The 19,807-nt window shown below is 52.0% G+C and overlaps 1 protein-coding gene across 2 annotated transcripts; it reads right to left on the reverse strand.

Moving 5' to 3' along the window:
- Positions 1-6,241: 6,241 nt before the first annotated feature.
- On the reverse strand, positions 6,242-18,170 carry STMN3 (stathmin 3). 2 transcript variants are annotated; one of them, XM_065691845.1, is made up of 6 exons: positions 18,106-18,170; positions 17,795-17,960; positions 8,621-8,716; positions 8,046-8,221; positions 7,158-7,349; positions 6,242-6,679 (listed from the first exon to the last, which is right to left on the reverse strand). In XM_065691845.1, exons 2-6 carry the CDS (start codon positions 17,811-17,813, stop codon positions 6,620-6,622), a joined length of 543 nt encoding a protein of 180 aa, XP_065547917.1. In that variant the 5' UTR covers positions 17,814-17,960; positions 18,106-18,170; the 3' UTR covers positions 6,242-6,619. The 2 variants fall into 2 exon arrangements, with proteins under 2 accessions (XP_065547917.1, XP_065547916.1); XM_065691844.1 differs by lacking the exon at positions 18,106-18,170 and having other exon boundaries at positions 17,795-18,038.
- Between the last annotated feature and the right edge of the window lie 1,637 nt (positions 18,171-19,807).

Consider the following 19,807-nt stretch of genomic DNA (forward strand, 5'->3'; position numbering starts at 1 on the left):
GCTAATACAAGTGATGCCTCACAAGGAGCTGTGTTTCTTTTCCTTCTCCAAGATAACCAGCAGTAACCAGCGATGTCAGTTCACCCACTGGAAAGGGTGATGCTCTTTGCCATGGAAGCCAGCACCGTGGTCATCAGCTCCCTATGGACCTACACAGGCAGCTCCATCCTTGTGACCTACATAGGGCCAGATGGGGCAAATAAAAGCTCCCTCTCCCACCGTAACCAGAGCCTGACGGCAGAGGGGTTATAAAGAGGGTAAGAAGGCAGCAAACCCACAGCGATGCTGCCCTGCTCCGGTTTCCATCAGCCTGTGGCCTCTTGCAAAGCAAACCCTTGCTTTTGCTACCAGGCACCAGCAACAGGAACCTCCCCAGCACCCACAGCAGGAGAAATTCATCTCCTGGCACCTTATCTGCTCACAGCTCCTTTATCAGCTGATGGGACTCGCTCACAGCCTTAGTGCCAGGCGCGTTGCTGAGGGAGAGCAGCCTCAGCATGGTTAAACCTTTAGTAAAGTACTCTGCGAAAACCTCTGCTGGTTTTGGCCTGCCCAGATGTGCTTTTGCATTTACCTTCCCCTCACTCAGACATGGGACAACGATGCTTTGTAGGGATCTGATGTGTTGTAGGGATCTGATGCGTTGTAGGGATCTGATGCGTTGTAGGGATCTGATGCGTTGTAGGGATCTGATGCGTTGTAGGGATCTGATGCGTTGTAGGGATCTGATGCGTTGTAGGGATCTGATGCTTTGTAGGGTTCTGATGCTTTGTAGGGATTGCTCCAAGAGTTCCTGATGATATTTTGCTTCCTTGGCCTGGTTTTGATGCTTGAAGAAGCATTTTGGTGGGCGCTACAAATCTGCTCCAAGCTTCAGCATCGAGCCTAAACCCTCTCGGTGCTGCCTGTGGGAGCTGGGCCCCGCAGGGTTGCACATGTGGGCAGAGGCTGAGGGTGGTGGGAGCATCACTGCAACACCCATCCGCCTCTTCCCGACACATCCCATTCCTCTGCCTTTTTATCCTTCAGCTCACAAGGGGACGAAGGATCTGACCTGAATTAACTGGTTAGAGGGTGACCGCGCTTGGTGTCTCTAAGACACCTTGAATTTCCTGGCACCGAGGATTGTGTTTCCTAAGCCAAATGCGGAGGCTTTGCTTTACCCAGTCCAGTCTTAAGAGCCCAGGTCAGTGTCTGTAGGAAACCTCAGAGGAAAAGCGAGCGATGCTGCGTTTGCAGTTAGGGGTTTATCTCTAAAATCAGGAAGGGCACGCTGCAAAAATAGAATTCCTGTTTGTGCTGGAGTTTGTTTCTTGGGAAAAGCTCCGGCAGCAAAAGCTTCTTTTAAAACAGAAGCGCACGTTTTCCAGATCTGGGTTTATTGTGTCTGCAATTGCCTTACAGCTTTTGCCTTACAGCTTTTCAGTCCTCCTCTGTAAAGGCTTGGCATTCCCTCCCCTTTCCGTAAGGGATGTCAGCACCCTCCTTTAAGCACTTGCTGATGTTTTTCCTATGAAAGCAGTGAGAAACTGTGTGTCCCTGGGCCTTTACGCTGGGGGCAAAGAACTCATTTAGCAGAGAGGTGCTCAGAGTCCGTTTTGTCCAACCTTGAGGTCAGTTTTCCATTTAATGCAGTTTATTGGTATTCTCACAATACAAAGAGAAGCCTCGGGACTAAACCAAGCGATGGAGAGAGATGGACGCAGGTTTCGTACCAACTTTATTTCCTTTTTTCTTTGTTTCATAATCACTTCTTTTGCACAACAACAACCTCAGGTTGACAATGAAATGCACGTGGTTGACCAAAGGGAACCGGACAAGGCTCTGTGAGGGATGGAAAGCCCTTCCACGACCCCGCGCCAGCTCCCACCCCGCAAAGGTGTGAATCCTGCCTGGGGTGCTGAGCCCTGGGGTTACAGCTCAGCCTCCCAATCCTCTGCCTGTGGCTGTGGGCCGGTTGGTTCCTCCTGGGGTGGCCAATTGTGAACCGCGACCCCGTCCTTTGAGACTTCCCATTCTCAGAGCTGTTTGGATGCGGTGGCTCTCCCGTGGTCCAGCATCAGTGTCCCCTTGTCATGGGATGGGGAAGCTGAGGCCCAGGGGTGCTGGGATGCCACAGTGGGTCCCGCTGCTTCCTTGGGGACCCTGGAGCACTCAACCACTGGCCAGTGCCCCTCTTCTGCTTTACTTAAAGACAACTGACTACAAAGGTGGAGCTCATTGGTCTTGCTTTGTCCTCTCATCCCTAGCATGGGCAGTAAGAAATCTCTAGCACCGTAAACAGCCATTCCCTGACTCATTTCAAGTGGCGTGAAGGGTGTATGTGCACATCTCCTTTCCACATCTGCGTCTGTGTGCGCAGCCACGGCGAGGGAGGGAATACCAGGAACCCCAGGAGGCAGGCTCTGCAGAGCCAAGGCCGGAGTCACGCCGGGCTAAGCAAAAGCAAGCAAGCTGAAGGCTACAGTGGAAAGGGAGCAGCGATACCAACCGACCCCCCGGGTGGGATGCATGCAGTGAAGTGCCGCCATCCCTGGGAGGTCAGCTCAAAGGTCTGGGTTACAGCGAGGGGTTGTAATGACTCGGAAAGAAGACAAGGAATAGGCTCAGTCTAGAAGCAGCATCCTTGATAGCACCCATTTACAGAGAGAGCTGAGCTCTTTGCTCAACTGGGAGCTCATTCAGCTTCAGCTTCTCTGCCCAAATGAGAGGCCCTTCTCCAGGAGTGCTCTTTGGAAGGTATACGCATGCATGGAATAAACTGTCACCATCTCTTTGCTCCCTCACCTTCGTGGTCCAGGCAGGGATGCTGCCGCCCGCCTCGAGGATGCTCTCCCTACCAGGCACAAAGTCTCGTGTCCATGTGTTGCTGCAGAAAGGGGGCTGCCGAGTTACAAAGCTTGATTATAAACATCTATGGGAATCAAGGGAGAACTTCAAGCCTTTATCATAAGCAAGGTGGTCCTGGGAATGGGGGGGGGTTCATGCCGTGTCCACAACCGCAGTACATGGGAATGGGCCGGGAATGAGGGAGGCTGGGGCAGTAAGGATGTTAATGAGGATACTTGATTAGTCTCAACTGAGGTGTGAAGTATGCTGCTGCACACAACCATTAACAACCCTGGGATATGGAAAGGCATGGAACAACCGTGATCCCTGCCCATGGCACGTGCTGCCAGTCGGGCACAGAGCCCCAGCCGTGGGCACTGGTGCAGCCAAAGCAATCACACATTTCCCTGATAGCGTCCAGTGGCCCTGGACAAACGCCGAGCTCCCTAAATCCCTGTCACGTGCATCTGCACCGGGCAAACATCGCTCTGCCTCTCCTATGGATGAGGTGGTTTCCTTGGCACAACGCATCTCGGCAGCAGGTACCTGACGTTACCGGTGCAAACCTCTCCTTGTGCATCCCTGTAGGAACACGTTTTCCAGCCGCATCCGCTGTCCCTCACAGCACCGGCCCGGCGGAGGGGAAACGAATGAGTTTCCCATGCTCACACCGTGTGCCAGGCCACTCTCCTGTGCGTTTCCCATGGGATTACTTTTTGCCAGGCAAAGCTATTGCAAGAATCAGTCCCTGCCTGAGATCCAGGCTGGCCTCCAGGAAGCAGGGGGAAGCGCAAAGGGCTGAGGTGGGAGATCCAGGCAGGAACTGAGCCCAGAGAGTCAATGGAGGCTCAGGGGGATGGCTCTCACCAGCACAAGCCACCATCAACCACTTCTCCTCCGGCTCGCACCAAACCTCATTGGCTCCTCCTGCTTCCCCTGGGCACAGCCGGGACCCCTCGCACCGGGAGCTTTGGGTTTACCCTAAACCATATGTACTAGAACTGAAGCATCACCTCTGTTCCACCGCTCAGCCCTTCCTGAGGAGCAGCCTGTCCCTGCTCCCACCGCCCTGCCCGCAGGACTCAGCTGCCTCCGGCTCCGTGGTCCAGCATCCTGCCCTGCCCGCGCCATCAGCCAGCCCTCATCCGACTCCATCTGAGCCCCCAGGAGAGAGTGGGACCGGTCGTTTCTCTTGTTTTAAACCCCTGCTCATGAGTACAACATTTCTGGTAATAATAATCATCATAATCATCATAATCATAGTACTAAAAACAGTATTTACAACAAGCCTCAGGTCAGAATTACACACCAAGCAAACACTCAGCACCACAGTAGGACAGGGTTAATATCTCGCAGATACCTTCTGAGGTCCCACCAGGGACACAGACACTTGACAGCTTCAACCATTTCTGACACACAAACAGTTTTGTTTAAATTACTCTTAAATTATTAGCATTTGTTTTTCAACACTTTAGAAGTTCTTGCCACTACGCGATGAGGTGATGCTGGAGGTGATGCCGCTCTACAATGATGCTCATCTAAGACAGCTGCTACTATAAACTGATCATTAGCTACTGTTAAGAAATTCAACCCTCAGTTTCCTTCCCTTTGCCCTCTTTGCTCTAAATCCTATGATTTGCTTTTAGTCACTGACAGCACTGGGGCTTTCTAACAGTCCTGTCCCCTCCCCGGCCCAGGCGGAGGGTATGGGAATACGGTAGCCCTTCCTTTTAGGAGCAGAATTCCCTACCATCACACTCTGGCCATTGAGGGATCCCTGCCAAATCCAGCTGGGAATCCTGGGGAGATTAGCAAAGAGCCCCGGGGTTTCTTCTCTTTGGCTTTCCATGGGGTTTCTGTGCCTGCCTGGTGCCTACCCCAGGCTGAAATCGATTCTTTACCTGATTAAAGCACAGGGGAGGCAGAAACTTCAGCTTCTGACCAGACCCAGCAATAATTCCATTCTCAGAGGGGCGATGGGATCGTTATTCCCTGGGCAAACCCTTCCTCTGCTCTAGCTCCTCATCGCTTCCAGCAGAGCACAGCCCCGGGGAGCCCCAGGCTGCGCCCCTTGTTTGCTTAAACCATTCCCCAAGCACCCTGCATCCCGTGCCCAGAGCGGCTCTTTGGAGGCACAGCAGAGGACACCGGTTATGAACAATTGCACATCTCAGTGCCGTGGATGCCCCTTTGGTTTATTCCAGGGTCTGCGAGGGCAGCCGGGATGGAGGGACCCAACCGCTGCCCTGTTCCCTTTAGGAACTAACAACCCAGTGACCTCGAGCACTGCTCAGAGTGGGAATTCTTTTACCTTGTGCCTCAGAGGGAAGCAGCTTCCACTGAATCCTCTGCAAAAGCTGCGGCAGGGCCGTGCTCCAGCAGGGCTGCATCCTGAGCACTGTGTCCTTGCGGAAGGTGGCCATTCCCTGCTTTCCAGATGCAACATCTCCATTTAGATTCTCCAGGCTGGGGCAGGGTGAGCAGGTCTGTGGGTCTCGGCACAGGGTCCCTTGCAGTGCATGGTGGCTGCTGGGGCCTTGGCTACCTCCATAAGCTGTGACACTGGAAGATGAGGAAGTCCATCACCTATCTACATCAGACATCACTGGCATGCTCACACGTTCTCTGCTCATCCCTACCTCCATTAAGAGACAATTTTGTCTTATAAATAGGTCTGGAAAAGCTAAAGTTAGACAAGGAACTAGTGTGGGGACATCTCTTTGCCCTTACTGTGGAATTGCTCCCCCTTAGCTCCACCTCATCTGAAGCCACGGGTCTGGAGGTACCGGGCAGCTGGTGTGTCCTGCCTCCTAACGGCACTGAAGAGTCCTACACATCTTTGGAAAGGGAAAGAGGATGATTCTGTTCACTGAAAGGCTATTTCACAACCACGCACCCTCTCTATTGGATTTGCTTTCCTACTGGACTGAAATCTCATGCTGTGGGAGCACTGGAGACCTGCAGACCGAGCACCCTCTGCCAGGGCTCCCATGGATTTGGGGATGCGATCGTCATCTGTGGGTCTCCCAGGCTGCCTGGCCAAGACCTCTCAGTCCCTGCTCTGTGGGGAGAGGGTGGCTCAGTCCACTGGCTCCTTGTGCTGCCAACCAGCTCTGGGCAGAGACCCTCACCTCCTTCCTCACGGGCTACCAAAGGACCATGCAAAGATGAGGACGTTGGGTCACTGCCTGCCTGGGCTGGCTCCAGATGCAGCCAAGAGCTGGGGGGTTCTGCACACCACGGCTCCTGCACCATCCATCCCTCTCATTCCTCTCTCCTACCACTGGCAAACACGGGGCTCTTCCCTATTCCACCTCACACACAGAAATTACCACTTAGTCTGAAACTGCTATTTGGCTCAGAGCAAACACCAAGAGGAGTAAAAGCCCCGGATAAGAAATCCGTATCTCTGTGACACTGCTGGTTGAATTTATTAATATCTTATGAATTCTTCTTTTTACATCAGTTTAAGAAATATTGGTTTTTAAAAAAGGACAAAACCCTCCAAAGAAGCTGTTTGATTGACTGATCGATCGATTGATTCTCTATTTCATGTGAACTAGTTGCTATTCTGCTTAGAGGTCCCTATGATCTGTGAATCCTCACAAGTACTGACATTAAGGATGCAGAGATAGAGAAGCGTGTAGCTGGGGGACGAACACCAGGGGAGTGGGGGGGGAAGGATGGAGGATCGAAGGTCGCATCTAGACAAACAAAATCAAATGTGTTGGTTGGTCGATTGGTTGGTTTGTTAATCAGGAATCAGGTGCTAGATGTGTAGAAAAGCCCTTTATCCAGAGATCTCCTCCCGCTGTTCCTTGTTCCTGCGGACCTCAGCTGCGTGCAGTTCCTGCAGAGATGGGAGAGACGACACCAGGATGATACTGTCTGCTTGGGAGATCTCTGTTTCCCTTCTCTCCTGCACACTGGGTTTGCATCAAACAAAAGAAGAGACCACTTTCCCATCTGACACACCAGGAGGGCTGCGGGTTATGCCTGCAAGGAGCAAAGCAGCGCATCTGCAGGAGCCTGAAGGTGATGGGAACTGACACTGAACATGTTCACATCCCCTCTTCTGCAAAGCCCTCTCTCCATGCAGCCCATGGGCATGGGATGGGCCTGATCCTGTGCCTTTGAGTTTGTGCTTATCAGCAAGATAGTATTTTCTCCATTGAGTTTAAGGATACATCCCGCCTATTTCTGCTCCACCAGCAGTGAAACGCCTGTTCCCCTGTGCCCATCACACTGCGACAACCCTGCAGGGACCAGACCCCCAATTCCAGCCCTTGGGAATCACCCGCAGCCCTCTCCCGGGGCACTGCACTCGCCTTCTCGCGGAGCCGCTCCCTCAAGGCAGCCAGATGTGCTTCACGGATCTCCCTGCTCAGCTCCATCTTGTAGTTGAGCTTCTCCTCGGCCAGGCGGCTGAAGTTGTTGTTCTCCTCCAGCGCCTTGTGCAGCACTTCCCGCTCGTGTTCCCGCTTCTCCGCCAGCTGCTTCAGCACCTGAGCCTCCTGGGTCTGCCAGGGCAAGGCATCAGGAGAGCCATAAAGCAACCCGAGAGGCTCTTCCAGCCTCTTGACTCCCCAGAGGGGCTTCCTGACCATCTCCTGCGCTCAAAACCACTACGCCACCCCCCTCCATCCCATAATGCTCTTGCTTGGTAGATGCTTTGGGCCCTTTTTCCTGCCATGGGGCAATGTCTGTGGAGCTCGATGCGCTGGGTGAGCACGAGATGCAAAACTGAGGTGAAATGTGGGTGGGCACAGGGTCACCTCGTTTGTTGTTCAGCCTGGAGAAGAGAAGGTTCCTTAACCGGAGACCTTAGAGCAGCTCCAGTGCCTAAAGGGGCTGCAGGAAACCTGGAGAGGGGCCTTTGGACAAGGGATGTAGGGACAGGCCAAGGGGAATGGCTTGAACCTGCCCGAGGGGAGACTGAGATGAGCTCTTAGGCAGAAGTTCTGAGGACTGAGAGGCCCCATAGTGTGTGGTTTTAGGAACAGGAGGAGGATGGTGATGGGGTCTAATTCCCTGCCTCAACCAGGCTGCAGAACCTCACTCCATGACCCCACGTCTCACCCGACAGTTTACAGTGGGATATGGTGCTAAGTGTAAGAACACTCTCCCCACCCATCTTAGATCGGTCCTGCTGAGCCGGTTGTGGGGTTTGGTGCAATCAGGACCCATCAGGCTGCTGCTGCAGGATGTCTCATTACCTTCCTCCTCTCCTCTGCAGCCTCCAGCCTCCTCTGCAGCTCCTCCAGGGACAGGTCCTTCTTCTTGGGGGGGGAGGAGAGGATCGGGCTCTCAGGAGATAAATCTGAAGGGGACTTCAGGATCACTTCGAAGCTCTGGCCTGATGCCCTCTTATCCAGCTGCTTCACCTCCATATCTTTGCAGGGGGAAAAACAGAGACTCTGTGGATCTGTGACACTCAGGAGAGCATCTACCTGAGGGCACCGAGCTCTTCGCACAGGAATTAGGGGTTCCCATGTCCTGACCTTGGTGATTTTGTTCTATCCCCAGAGTTTCTCCATTAGTGATCAGCTTCATCCCCCCATGTCAATGCAATAGTTAAGATTCACAGCATAAGTACAGGAAGGCCCTATTGCTGCTAACCCCTTGGATACCACCCCAGTTTGAAGCAGGCAGACCCTGCAAGCTGGCAGTTGGGAAAATACATCTAAGGTTAATAAAATGCACTGTGAAAGGAGACTGAACAGCAGGATCCCAGGCTGAGACATGGATTGTTCCTCTGGGATGAGCTCCCATGTTGCCTGCAGGTACGTACCTCCATACTGGTAGATGGTGTTAGGATGGGGCTGGGTGTGGAAACAGGAGCAGATGAGGGAGAGCAGAGACAGCTCCTTCATTTTCTCCTTGTAGGCTGAAAAAGACAAAGGAGCAATGAGAACAGAGTCTAATGGCAGGGGCAGCTCTTTTTCATGGAGAAGTGAAGCAAGTAGACACAAGGAAACCCATTCGTAGCTACCAGACTCTATGGGGGCTTTTCCAGGCTGCCGTAGCTTGCAAAAAGGTGCCCAAGGAGCATCTGTTCTAGGGTGGATCAAATTAGCTGCCAGGGTGGCGAATGCCATGGGAAGACATGCAGCAGGGATTTAGCACCGCTAAAGGTGCGAGTGCAGGATTTTCCTTCCAATGGAGCTGAAATGCTGCAGCCTGTGCAGTTACCATACCAGGACAGACCCTTCCTCCATCCCACTTGCAGGCTCAGAGGTGAAGTGATGCCCAGCAATGCCTGGAAACATTGCTTAACCCCTGGCAAGTCAGGAATATTTCACAGTTCAGCAGTTCTGCCAGCAGGGAGAAGAGGCAGCAACGTGGAGAACAACGTGGGCATTTGGGTGCAGAAATGGTTCAGGGTGCTGCTGACGGGGGACGTGCTGGAACCAGCTTCCCGAGGTTCCTCCTTCCCTGCAGAAGCAGAGCAGCGCATTCTGTCACCACCTTGGCCCCCGCAGGCAGAGCTCGATACTGGTCTGCAGTCACAGGAAATGCCATTCCCACAACCTTCTGCAAAGGAGGGGGGGACACACGATCTCTCCAGGCTGGGAGCTCTCCAGTTTGCATCTCATTCCTGGGGCTCAGTGATCAGCAGCACCCACAGCTCGTGGTGGGTCTGTTTCTGGGGCAAACCTCACCTTGTATCTTTGGAGTTTCGCACATTAAGACAGTGAACAGATAGCACACACCTGACAGCCTCAGAATAGGACTCGATAACACAGAGTGCTCTGTCAAGGCTGTCATGGTCTTTATCATGAGTGTAGCCTTCACAGCATCACTGCTACGGTGCAGGTCAGTACCTGAGGCTCGGCAGTGGGGGCTGCTGCCTCTGCCCTGGGCTGAGTCTTTGGGAGCACCCAGGCACACGGGGACAGCCTTCACTGCTGGGTGTCCTGCTAAACCTGTCCTAAGCATCCTTGTGCTGCCCTTCCTCCTGCTGGCACCACAGGGCACAGCATTCCCCTGCTCTACCTTGGCCCCCGAGTTTCCCGCATGTCCTTGTGCTTCTGGCCTTGGTTTGCCCCTTCCTTACCCAGCTCCAGTTCCCACCTCCAGCCAGAGGGACCCTGCAGCCTGGCTGCCCAAGCCACCTGCATAGCAAAACCCTCCACAGGCCAGGGTAGGGAAATCCTCAGAACTAAGTGATAGGAAGAGCCATTAAACAGAATGACTTTGAAAGAAGCATCATCCTCCGTGCCACTCAGGAACATCTTTCAGATCGTCTCCTCTGCCTTCCTGCAGCTACTAGGCTGGGTTCACATGCCTGCTTCAGAACTTGGACTTGTTTTTCCCCCGAGGCACTCATCCCAGTTAACACCCTCCCTTTGCTAACGACAGTCCCTGAAGCTCAGATCTTTACTCATCACTTTTTTAGCTTGCTCCACACTGGTTTTAACACCCTGCCCAGTCCTGCTGTTAAACACAAACCAAACAGGAACATTTACATCAGCAGTGCCAGCCACAGAGCAGGACATCTGTGATGCTGTTCTTAATGATAAAAAGTATTTAGAGAGCCTCAGAGAGTGCTGCATCGTGCTACACATTGCAGTGTGCAGCAGGAAGCTAATGTGCCTCACGCTGTGCTGCCAAGAGCCCTGAGGAGGGTCCCCTGCACTAAATGAGAGACATCATCATTTAATATAAACCTGAGGTCCTTGATCCACCATTATGTCTGCTCCTGGGTGAAACCAAGACGTTAAGAGATGTGTCAAACTCCCGACTCATTTAATCATCTCCTAGCACTCGGTACTGAGCACAGTGCTGTGTATTTCATTACTTGGATGCCAGTAGGTCTGCCCAATGCTGATTTCATGGTCCTAGGTGCAGATGAGTGGATGCTGCAGTGGTCCCTGCCTTTCAGGAGGGCTGCTGTAGTGCTTTCACAGCTGCCTCCAGTCCATTGGGATCTTCCCTGCCCCGCTTTCCCTTCTGCAGAGCAAACTGACCATCCCTTGCTGTCAATTAGAATGAAAAGGAGGGAGAGGACAAAAGGAGACGGCTCCACTGAGCTGCGGCAGCGCTTTAATGAGCTGTGCAAGTGCTGCTCATCCTCCTCCCGACACTGGAGCCAGCCATCAGATGCAATTAGCTGCATGTGGGCACAGGGCTGGGGAACAGGGCTGGGAGCTGCAGGGGCCTGGACATGAGTGGGGGAAGATCCCAAAGAGCCATTGGGTTTGCATGGCAAGGTTCTGGTAGCAGGGGGCCAAAGGGGTGGCTTTTGTGAGAAGCTACTAGAAAGCTTCCCTGCATCTGACAGACCTAATGCAGCCAGCTCCAAGAGAGACCCACTGCTGATCAAGGCTGAGCCCATCAGTGGTGATGGTAGCACTTCTGCGATAACAAATTTAAGTAAAGGGAAAAGTTGCTGCACAGGACCAATTGCAGCCAGGGAGAGGATGGAGAATATGGAAGAGAAACAGCCCGGCAGATCCCATGGTATGGGAAGCAGGAGGAGGAGGAGATGCTTCAGGCACCGGAGAAGAGATTCCCCTACAGCCTGTGGTGCAGACCATGGCGAGACAGCCCATGGAGGTCCACAGTGGAGCAGATCCCCACCTGCAGCCCATGGAGAACCCCACACTGGAGCAGGGGGATGCCCGAAGGAGGCTGTAACCCCATAGAAGCCTGCGCTGGAGCAGGACCTGTGGCCCCATGAAGAGAGAAGCCCGTGCTGGAGCAGTGGAGGAGTGTGAGGGGTCCTTCCCTGAGGAGGAAGAAGCAGCAGAGACAACGTGTGATGAACGGGAATGGCAGCAACAGACGAGGACCCCCGGCCGGTACCGGGGGGGTCCGCGGGCCCGGCCCGGAGCTGTCCGTTCAGCACCACCCCCGGGGAAACCCCCAAGCTGGGGTCCAGCATGAGGAAAAGGAAGAACCGACCCCAGCAGAAATCACCCTGATCCATGCCCCCAGAAACAGATGGACCCTGATCCCCCCAGTCCAGGAGGTTACACCCCTGGGACACAGAAACAGCCACAGTGATGCCCTTGCCCTCACATGCTTTTGATGTGACTCACTCCATGACAGGCAATAGGAGGTACCTATGTCCAGCACTCTGTTAAGAGGCTAAAATAAGAAAAAGCATCCCGTAAAGAGAAGCAGATCCTCTGATTCGGGAAATAAAAGTCAGAAACATAACCCCCAGCTCGCTATTTAGGAGACTGTGTCAATGAAGATCAAACCGAAGATCTCCTGAAGCAAGGCCATGTCTCAAGCACAGCTGCATCAGAAGGAGCATGCTCAAAACTCTCAGGGGTACAAGATCAGCACTGCAAACCTCAGCGCTAAAACATACTTCAGAAGTGTCTGCACTCATGTTTGCAATAGATAGAAGGTTTTGAGAACATATTTATGCCAGTGGACAAAACCCTGGAACCCAGATACGAGATAGCTGACTGGACAGAAAATGACGTGGCCAACAAGTCCCTTCCAGGAAAGACTGTGTGTCTTCCAGTGCCCAAAGGTACATATTTTAAGAACAATTAGACAGGAAATGCTGAACTTCTTATGTAAGCATCTATTTGCATTTTTACTTTTGCTAATTCAGTAAAAATTCAGCTTACACGGAGCAAATATTGTGTATGTGTATGAATTAGAAAGGCTGACTCAGTTCCTGAGGGACTTCATGCCAATGCATCACTTGGGTCTCAGAGGTGCAACAAGAGCGTTGTCTTGCTGATGCGTAGAGTACTGGGCCAGGCTGCTCACCCAGGTGTGAATTACTGATACTTCATGTTTCTGTTTAGGCAAACACTGCAACAGAAGGATTAGTAGAAGGTTCATTCACTCTGGTATCTTCTTCACCACTAAGTCATAACGCTTCACTGCTTTTGTATTAGAACTGGGGTGGAACATCACAAATACTGGAGCTGTATAAATTAAGAAGTTAATAAACTGCAGGAGTTACAGAAAATTAGGTACCTTCCAATAACAAAAGGGGTCGATAAGAAAGCTGGAGAGGGGCTTTGGACAAGGGCCTGTAAGGACAGGCCAAGGGGAATGGCTTGAACGTGCCCGAGGGGAGACTGAGCTGAGCTCTTAGGCAGAAGCTCTTCCCTGGGAGGGTGCTGAGGCGCTGGCACAGGGTGCCCAGAGAAGCTGTGGCTGCCCCATCCCTGGCAGTGCTCAAGGCCAGGCTGGACACAGGGGCTTGGAGCAAGCTGCTCCAGTGGAAGGGGTCCCTGCCCGTGGCAGTGGGTTTGGAGCTTTTAGGTCTCTTCAACTCAAACCAGGCTGGGATTCTGTGATTCTATGATTAAGCTACAATCCTACCTAAAAAGATGCAGTCAGATCCTCAGCATTTCTGAATACTTATGCCCTGGAATCTGCACAGTCGTGTCCTGCTCTGCTCATATTGCATTGCACACACCAAGCAACAATTCATCTGTAGGAAGCTTTTTCATCTAACCTTTCTCTGTGCTATTCACGTTGTGTGGACAAAACTACTTTCTCCCTGTTGCAAGGGCAAGAAGGCTGATTACCGTTCCCCAGGAGGGTAGGGATGCTCCCAGCTTCCTTTCCCTCCAATGACTCCTTCCCTGTGCTCCCTCTAGTGCTGCACAGTACATACTGCACATCCAGATCCCTGCTGCTTCGCATGAGCTCTATATACAGCATTTATCCATGTCAAGCGTTTATCTCCATGTTAACCCCCCAAGGACCCTACCCAGCGGCTTCCAGAGCAGCTCCAGTGCAGGAGATGCACCGGGGAAGGGCACAGAAGCAACGGGAACCATCTTCCCAATCGTGATGTGTCTGGAGAGTGGGATCAGCACCTATTAATCATGAAAGCTTTTCTTCTCTGCTTCCTCACCAGATAAAATTAAGCCACAGACTGCTTGAGCAGCCTGGCTTTTTGTTCAGTGGTAAATGACATCCAGCAAAACAGAGCGAAGCCATTGAAGCACAACACTGATACTGAGTCATTCGTAATGAACCAGAGGCACAGCAGGACTCATTTATGTGAATTCAGGCAATTTCAATGGATGAGGCTGGATGTGCTGTGTCTGATAGCAAGGTCAAAGGAAGGTTGTTACAAGAAGATAATTTGGTTTGCAAAGATAACTTTGGTGAAGAAATAATTGCTTCCATAAAGAATAATATATCCTGAAATAATGAGAATAGCCCAATTATAAATGTCACTAAAGCACAAACAGAAGGTGGAGAAGCTGCAGAGACGGGGAACCAGGTCCATCAGCACAAAGACTGCAGTGCCACATACACAACCAAAGCAACCATAGGCTTGATAAGCCTTGTGAGAACAGCAGACTCCAAATGTTCTCACCTAATGCTAAAAGCAAGGGCCAGACCTTCACTTCAGTCTAATTCACCTCCCTCTTCTTGCTCCCCAACTTCCAAAAACCACATCAGCCGAGCTCACACCACCAGAAAACACTCGTGGGCTTCCTTCAGCTCAGCAGTTGTGCCCCCCACTGATGCCATTCACCATCTCACCATGAGATCCGAGGCCCAGAAGTTAACTGTGGGCTCATGTGGAATCATCCATGGGAGCAGGCAGATGCGTGGCTTTACTCTGCCTTCTGTCAGGCATCTGCTAAACTATCACCCAGGAACAGCTTCCAGCCACTGGTTCCCTCCCCTCTGGGTTTCATTGGCAGCTTGTGAACACATCAACCGCGCTAAGCACAGCCAGTGGATTAGCAAATCACTCAAGGTGGAGCTCTGGAACATGTGGGCTGCTCTCTGGAAAATAACCTGGGAATCTCGTCTTCCATGGGCTCAGGAAGAGAGAAGGGCCCAGGTTGTGCTGCAGAGACCCTGGGCTGGGAGGGGATTGTCAAGGAGGAGGGAAGCATGGCCTGGGGTGCTTGAGAAGGCAGATGAAGAAGCCAAATGGAGGCAGATGCCCCAGAGTGGTTGTGCAAACATAACTTCATACAGGTTGGTTTGGATAAGACAAAGAGCCACAGAGGAGCTGGGGACCGGGTAAGGCCACAGTTCATGAGACAAAGACAGGAGCCTTGTCCTGATCCTCACAGAGTACATGGTGCCATCAGGGAAGATATGATTTATGTTTTACAAAGAACAAGTATTACCTAAGGATTTAGATCCCTCATTTGGATACAGTGCTAATATGCTTTCTATAACAAAACATATAAAAATGATATATTTTTTATATCTATAAAGTGCCTACAATAGATTCTTTTGGCTTGTAAAACTGAAATCCCGATAAAAGCACCGTACATTTCTAAGGCCATACAGACTCCATCAACACCTGAAGAAGAAGAAAACAGTGATTTTCTTGAGAATAGAAAGATGGAGAGCTTGACAGAAAAGACTCTGAATCTTCAGAAGTGTCAGCACAGGTCAATGCCATTGGGTGCACACCAATACCATCCAGAAAAGGGACTGCAGGGGTAACCCAGACCTGCACAAAGTCACACAACTCTTCAGTGTAGGCAGGGAAACTCTCAGGCTCTGTCACAGCACATTCACCATGCCCATTCGTGAGGCCAGAAATGACAAACCAGTGTTTCCTCTTGGCTCTTGGCTCCACCTTCTCAGACGTGCCACTGTCAGAGAAAAGCCCTCGAGGCTGTCACCTTACCGCATCATTTCATAACCTCCTGTCTCTGTTCAACCCAGATGCCTACAAATGATGGGGAAGGTTACACAGCCCCACAGGATCCAACCAGACACAGTTCTGATGGGGTACAAAGGCACAAAGCCTGGTGAGGATGCTCAGGGAGGAGGTGTGAGGGCTCTGCCCTGCAAGGGCTGCCCGGCAGCAAGGCCAGCACCGCAGCTGAGCCTGCACTGAGCATGTGCTGCCGACCCACTGCTCCTGCACCCACAGCAGCCACCAACACCCAGCCACAGCCCCCGTGGTGGTGGGGAGACAAGACAGGGGCTGCTCCCCCTTTCTTTTCATCCCCGGGATGTGTGTGTTTGAACAAACCCAATATCCTCCCCAGGGGGATGAGCCCCTGGGCATCAGCTGCAGACACTGCAGCTGCTCTCCCCTCGGCACGGATTTGCTTTTGCTGTGAAGAAAGAAGGAAATAAGAAAGAAAGCCAATAAGACTCCATCCTTAATGGATGGATTTGCTCACCTTTTTCTCCTGCTGTTCCATGTCTCTCTCTGAAGTGCCATAGGTGATGGGGAGCTGATCCCCCTCAGGCAGCTGGGCGAGGCTCAGCCCTGCTCCCCCCTTGGCAAACACTGCCCTATTCTCCTTTCTCCTGCCACGCCACTGGTTTCTCATGACTTCCTACCCCTTGGAACTGTTTCCCTACTTGATCTGAGCCATAAGGAGTGTGGTTTCCCTAAAACACACCCTTCTTCCTGATCCTAAGTCTCCTTTGACAGCAAAACTGCATCTTTGGGAAGATGAAATATGCAGTAGGTTGGGAGGGTGAGAATGCACCAGCTGGATAATGCACATTACACCTCCATGTGTTTCACCCTCGTCCATCTCAAGTTCGATGCAACCTTGGGTTAGATGGCTGGTGAGGCTGAGCCGTTCCCTCCCACCCCACCCTGCAAACAAGGTCCAATCCTGCTCCATAGAGAAGGCAGGAGGATGGGTGGGACCTCCCGTGTGGGCACCGCTGCTCACGTTCACCAAGACACAGATCCTTACAGAAACGTGTTCAATAACCAGAGCTTTTCCATCAGAGACACGTTTTTACAGCGCTGCTTTATCATCCTCCATTGCATGCAAAGCCCACTCAGGGTCAGGATCAGCTGCATCCTCACACATCCCCCACACCCCTCCATCTCTCTGTCCTTCTCTCCCCTGTGTCTATCAGTCTTTTAAAAGGAGAAAGGGATAGAAAATGCACAGCAGGAATCAAGGCAAAGGCCAGGGAAGGAAGCAAGAAGTGTTGCTTGGTCTCCTCCTGGCTCGTTCCCTGCCTGGGGGGGCACAAAGCACTGCTTGCTTTTCCTTTTTGTCTGCAGCTCCTGTTCAAGTCCTCCAGCCCAGCCCTCCAGGATTTACCTTCCCCCACCCAAGCTCCTCTTTATACACTGCAGAATTCAGAATTCCAAGAGGAAACTTGGGTATTTTCAAGAAAAGAACCCTCTAACCCCACCAAACCCACCCACCGTTCATTGTACCACTGCAGGCTTTTCTTCTCCTTCACCCCCATTCCCAATTCCAGCCATTTGAACCCCTCTTTTCCAGCTAAAAGGGACAAGCCAGGTCTTTAGGGACCGGCTGGACCGAAGCAGCGCAGCATCCCGAGGGCAGACTGCCATCCTGCAGCCCAGCCCCAGGCTGCTGGGCAGCCGCGTTGCCATTCCCATCACTGCTGCAGGAGGGAGGAAGGGCTTCCCTTGCAGCATTTCATTTCTCCCAACGCCATCAGAGGACCGCTCCCCTACAGCACCTTCTAAGGCAGAAATGGGAGCTGCGGAAGAAATCCATGGATGGGAAGCCCGGGGAATACACAGAAACCCATCCAGGATTTGGGTTTGGGGGATTTTCTAGGGTATTGCAGTCAGTCTCTTGTCTGTGTCTTTCTTTTCCATTTCCCCTTTAGGCAATACGAGCTCCTCACAAAACAAAATGTGATTTCTCATTTCTCTGCATCCAGCTACACAGCATATAAACGGTTCTCAGGGGAAACCCAGCTGTATCACGATACAGAGATAACAAATAACCATCAGGCAGCAGCATCCTCCTGCAGCACAATGGAACGGCAGCAATATTTTACAGTGGCAAGTTTATCACATGTGTATTCATATTAAAATAAAAAGCCCACCTGCTATCTTGCATCAGAGGGGTGTGTGTATGGGGGAGGAAGGGGAACAATGCTGCCATACCCGCTGCCTCCTCCTCAGAGAACTCCCCTGAAACACACAGGGGAAAAAACCACCCCAAACCCACAGAATAACACGAAAACCCTCTCAAAACCTTGATGGTTCTAGAAGAGCATCGATGCTGAGCACCCTAAAAGATGCCTGTCCTACCTGAGACGGTGCTGGCCATGCTGCTGCGGCGGAGCAGAGCGGGTGCTGCAGGAGCAGGAGCGCAGGGAGCTGCGGAGGTGCTGCAATGCTGCGGGGAGGGAGGATCGGCTCAGCTGGAGGGGGCTGCAGCCATCCGCGGCAGGGAGAGCCCACAGAAAGGGAAGGGCTGGGAAGAAGAAGAAGGGTCACTAGTTTGGAATATTAATGAGTGGATCGGGCCTCCTTTCCTGGGTGGCTCTGACAGCAGATCCCTCCCAGGCAAAGATGCCTGCCAGAAACCCAGACCCAGCAAGGGGGGGGCAGAGACACACCCAGCCCAGCGCTGATGGAAGATGCTTTTTCCTCCTCTTCCTTTCTTCTCTGCTCTCAATGGGCTTTTTCCTTTGCTGAAAGCAAAAATAAGCAGAAATAAGGGTGGTTTTTTTTTTTGTTTTAAACCATCCACTCCAAGGTGGTGCCCACCTGCAGGGCCAGGGCTGGGCTCTGCCTTAGCTTAGGCTGAGGTGAAAAACACACACCCCAAACCTTGCAGCAGCTTTAGGCAGACAGCAAGGGGAGGAAGGATCCCAGGCAGGCTCAGCATCTTTAGATATCTATGTTTTTGCACCGGGGCACAAAAAGGGCTGCAGTTTTTGGGGTGGAAACTGCTGTAAAAGTAGAGGAGGAAGAGCAGAAAGGAGCCTTCTGATGTCAGTGGGGCTGCTCTGGGTTTCTTCTCCCCATCTGCAGGCACCAGAACCTCTTTTTTTTTCCTTCTCTATTCTGTTTTTTATCATTTCTATAATATCCATTAGCGGCTGTTGCTAGGGACCAGTGCATCTGTGCCTGCAGAGCATCACACACACCTTTGGGACCAAGGGACCCTTTGCAGTCCCTATGCCACACAGCTGCACTGAGCCCACCTCAGGGTCTGGAATCCCCCCCACAGGCCCTGGTGTTATCCTGCTGCTGCGTGTCCCCTCTGCTCAGGAACATCCTGAATCTCCCAGCACGCTGCAATGCAGACACTCCCAAACAATCCCAGTGCTGCAGGGAACTAGAGGTTGTGTGTGTAGCTGCTGGTGCTCTGCCTTGGCCCTGGCAGCGACTACTAAATTCAGTGAAAAAGACAGAGATTTTCCTTATTTTTTCCCCAATCTCCGTGTGGCCTATTCCTACAATGGTGTATATAAATGAAGACATATTATAGAAAATAGGTCTAATTCAGACTAATGTTAACACTATCCACAAATCTTCAGTGCATGTTTGGAGCTTTTTTATTACCCCTGACTGCTCCCAGTTCTGTCCAAGGCTTCTTTTGTAGCTGCAACACCCTGTACTTTCTCCTTGGGTTGAATCTTTCAGGTTTGAAAGGTTATCTTAAAGCTAGCAGGCTGAAGTGTGCATGGTTCAAGACCACCCTCCTCATTAGAGCAGCCTTACTATACCTGAAAGGGCTACAAGAAACCTGGAGAGGGGCTTTGGACAAGGGCCTGTAGGGACAGGCCAAGGGGAATGGCTTGAACGTGCCCGAGGGGAGACTGAGATGAGCTCTTAGGCAGAAGCTCTTCCCTGTGAGGGTGCTGAGGCGCTGGCACAGGGTGCCCAGAGAAGCTGTGGCTGCCCCATTCCTGGCAGTGCTCAAGGCCAGGTTGGACACAGGGGCTTGGAGCAAGCTGCTCCAGTGGAAGGGGTCCCTGCCCGGGGCAGGGGTTGGAGCTGGATGTGGTTGCAGTCCCAAAAGGTAATTACAAGTGTGCTTCTTGTGCTCCAATCCTCTGTGCTGCTCTGACAATTTTCTTTTGATCCCTTCCTCTTCTTTCTCTTCCTCGCTCTCCAAACTCTATCCTTACAGTAACTCAAGGTTCATCCTAGGGACACAAATGCCACAACAACAACCCAGCTCTAAGACCAACACCTTTATTTAGCAGGTCTGTATGCCGACCTAAGCAGAAGCTGTATCTTCAGTAAACCTCCCCAATTCTTTTGCAACCTTAATAAGAGATAGATATTCCCCTTTAAACTCACAAATTC

The sequence above is a fragment of the Lathamus discolor genome, chromosome 11 (assembly GCF_037157495.1).
Source record: "Lathamus discolor isolate bLatDis1 chromosome 11, bLatDis1.hap1, whole genome shotgun sequence".
Taxonomy (NCBI): domain Eukaryota; kingdom Metazoa; phylum Chordata; class Aves; order Psittaciformes; family Psittacidae; genus Lathamus; species Lathamus discolor.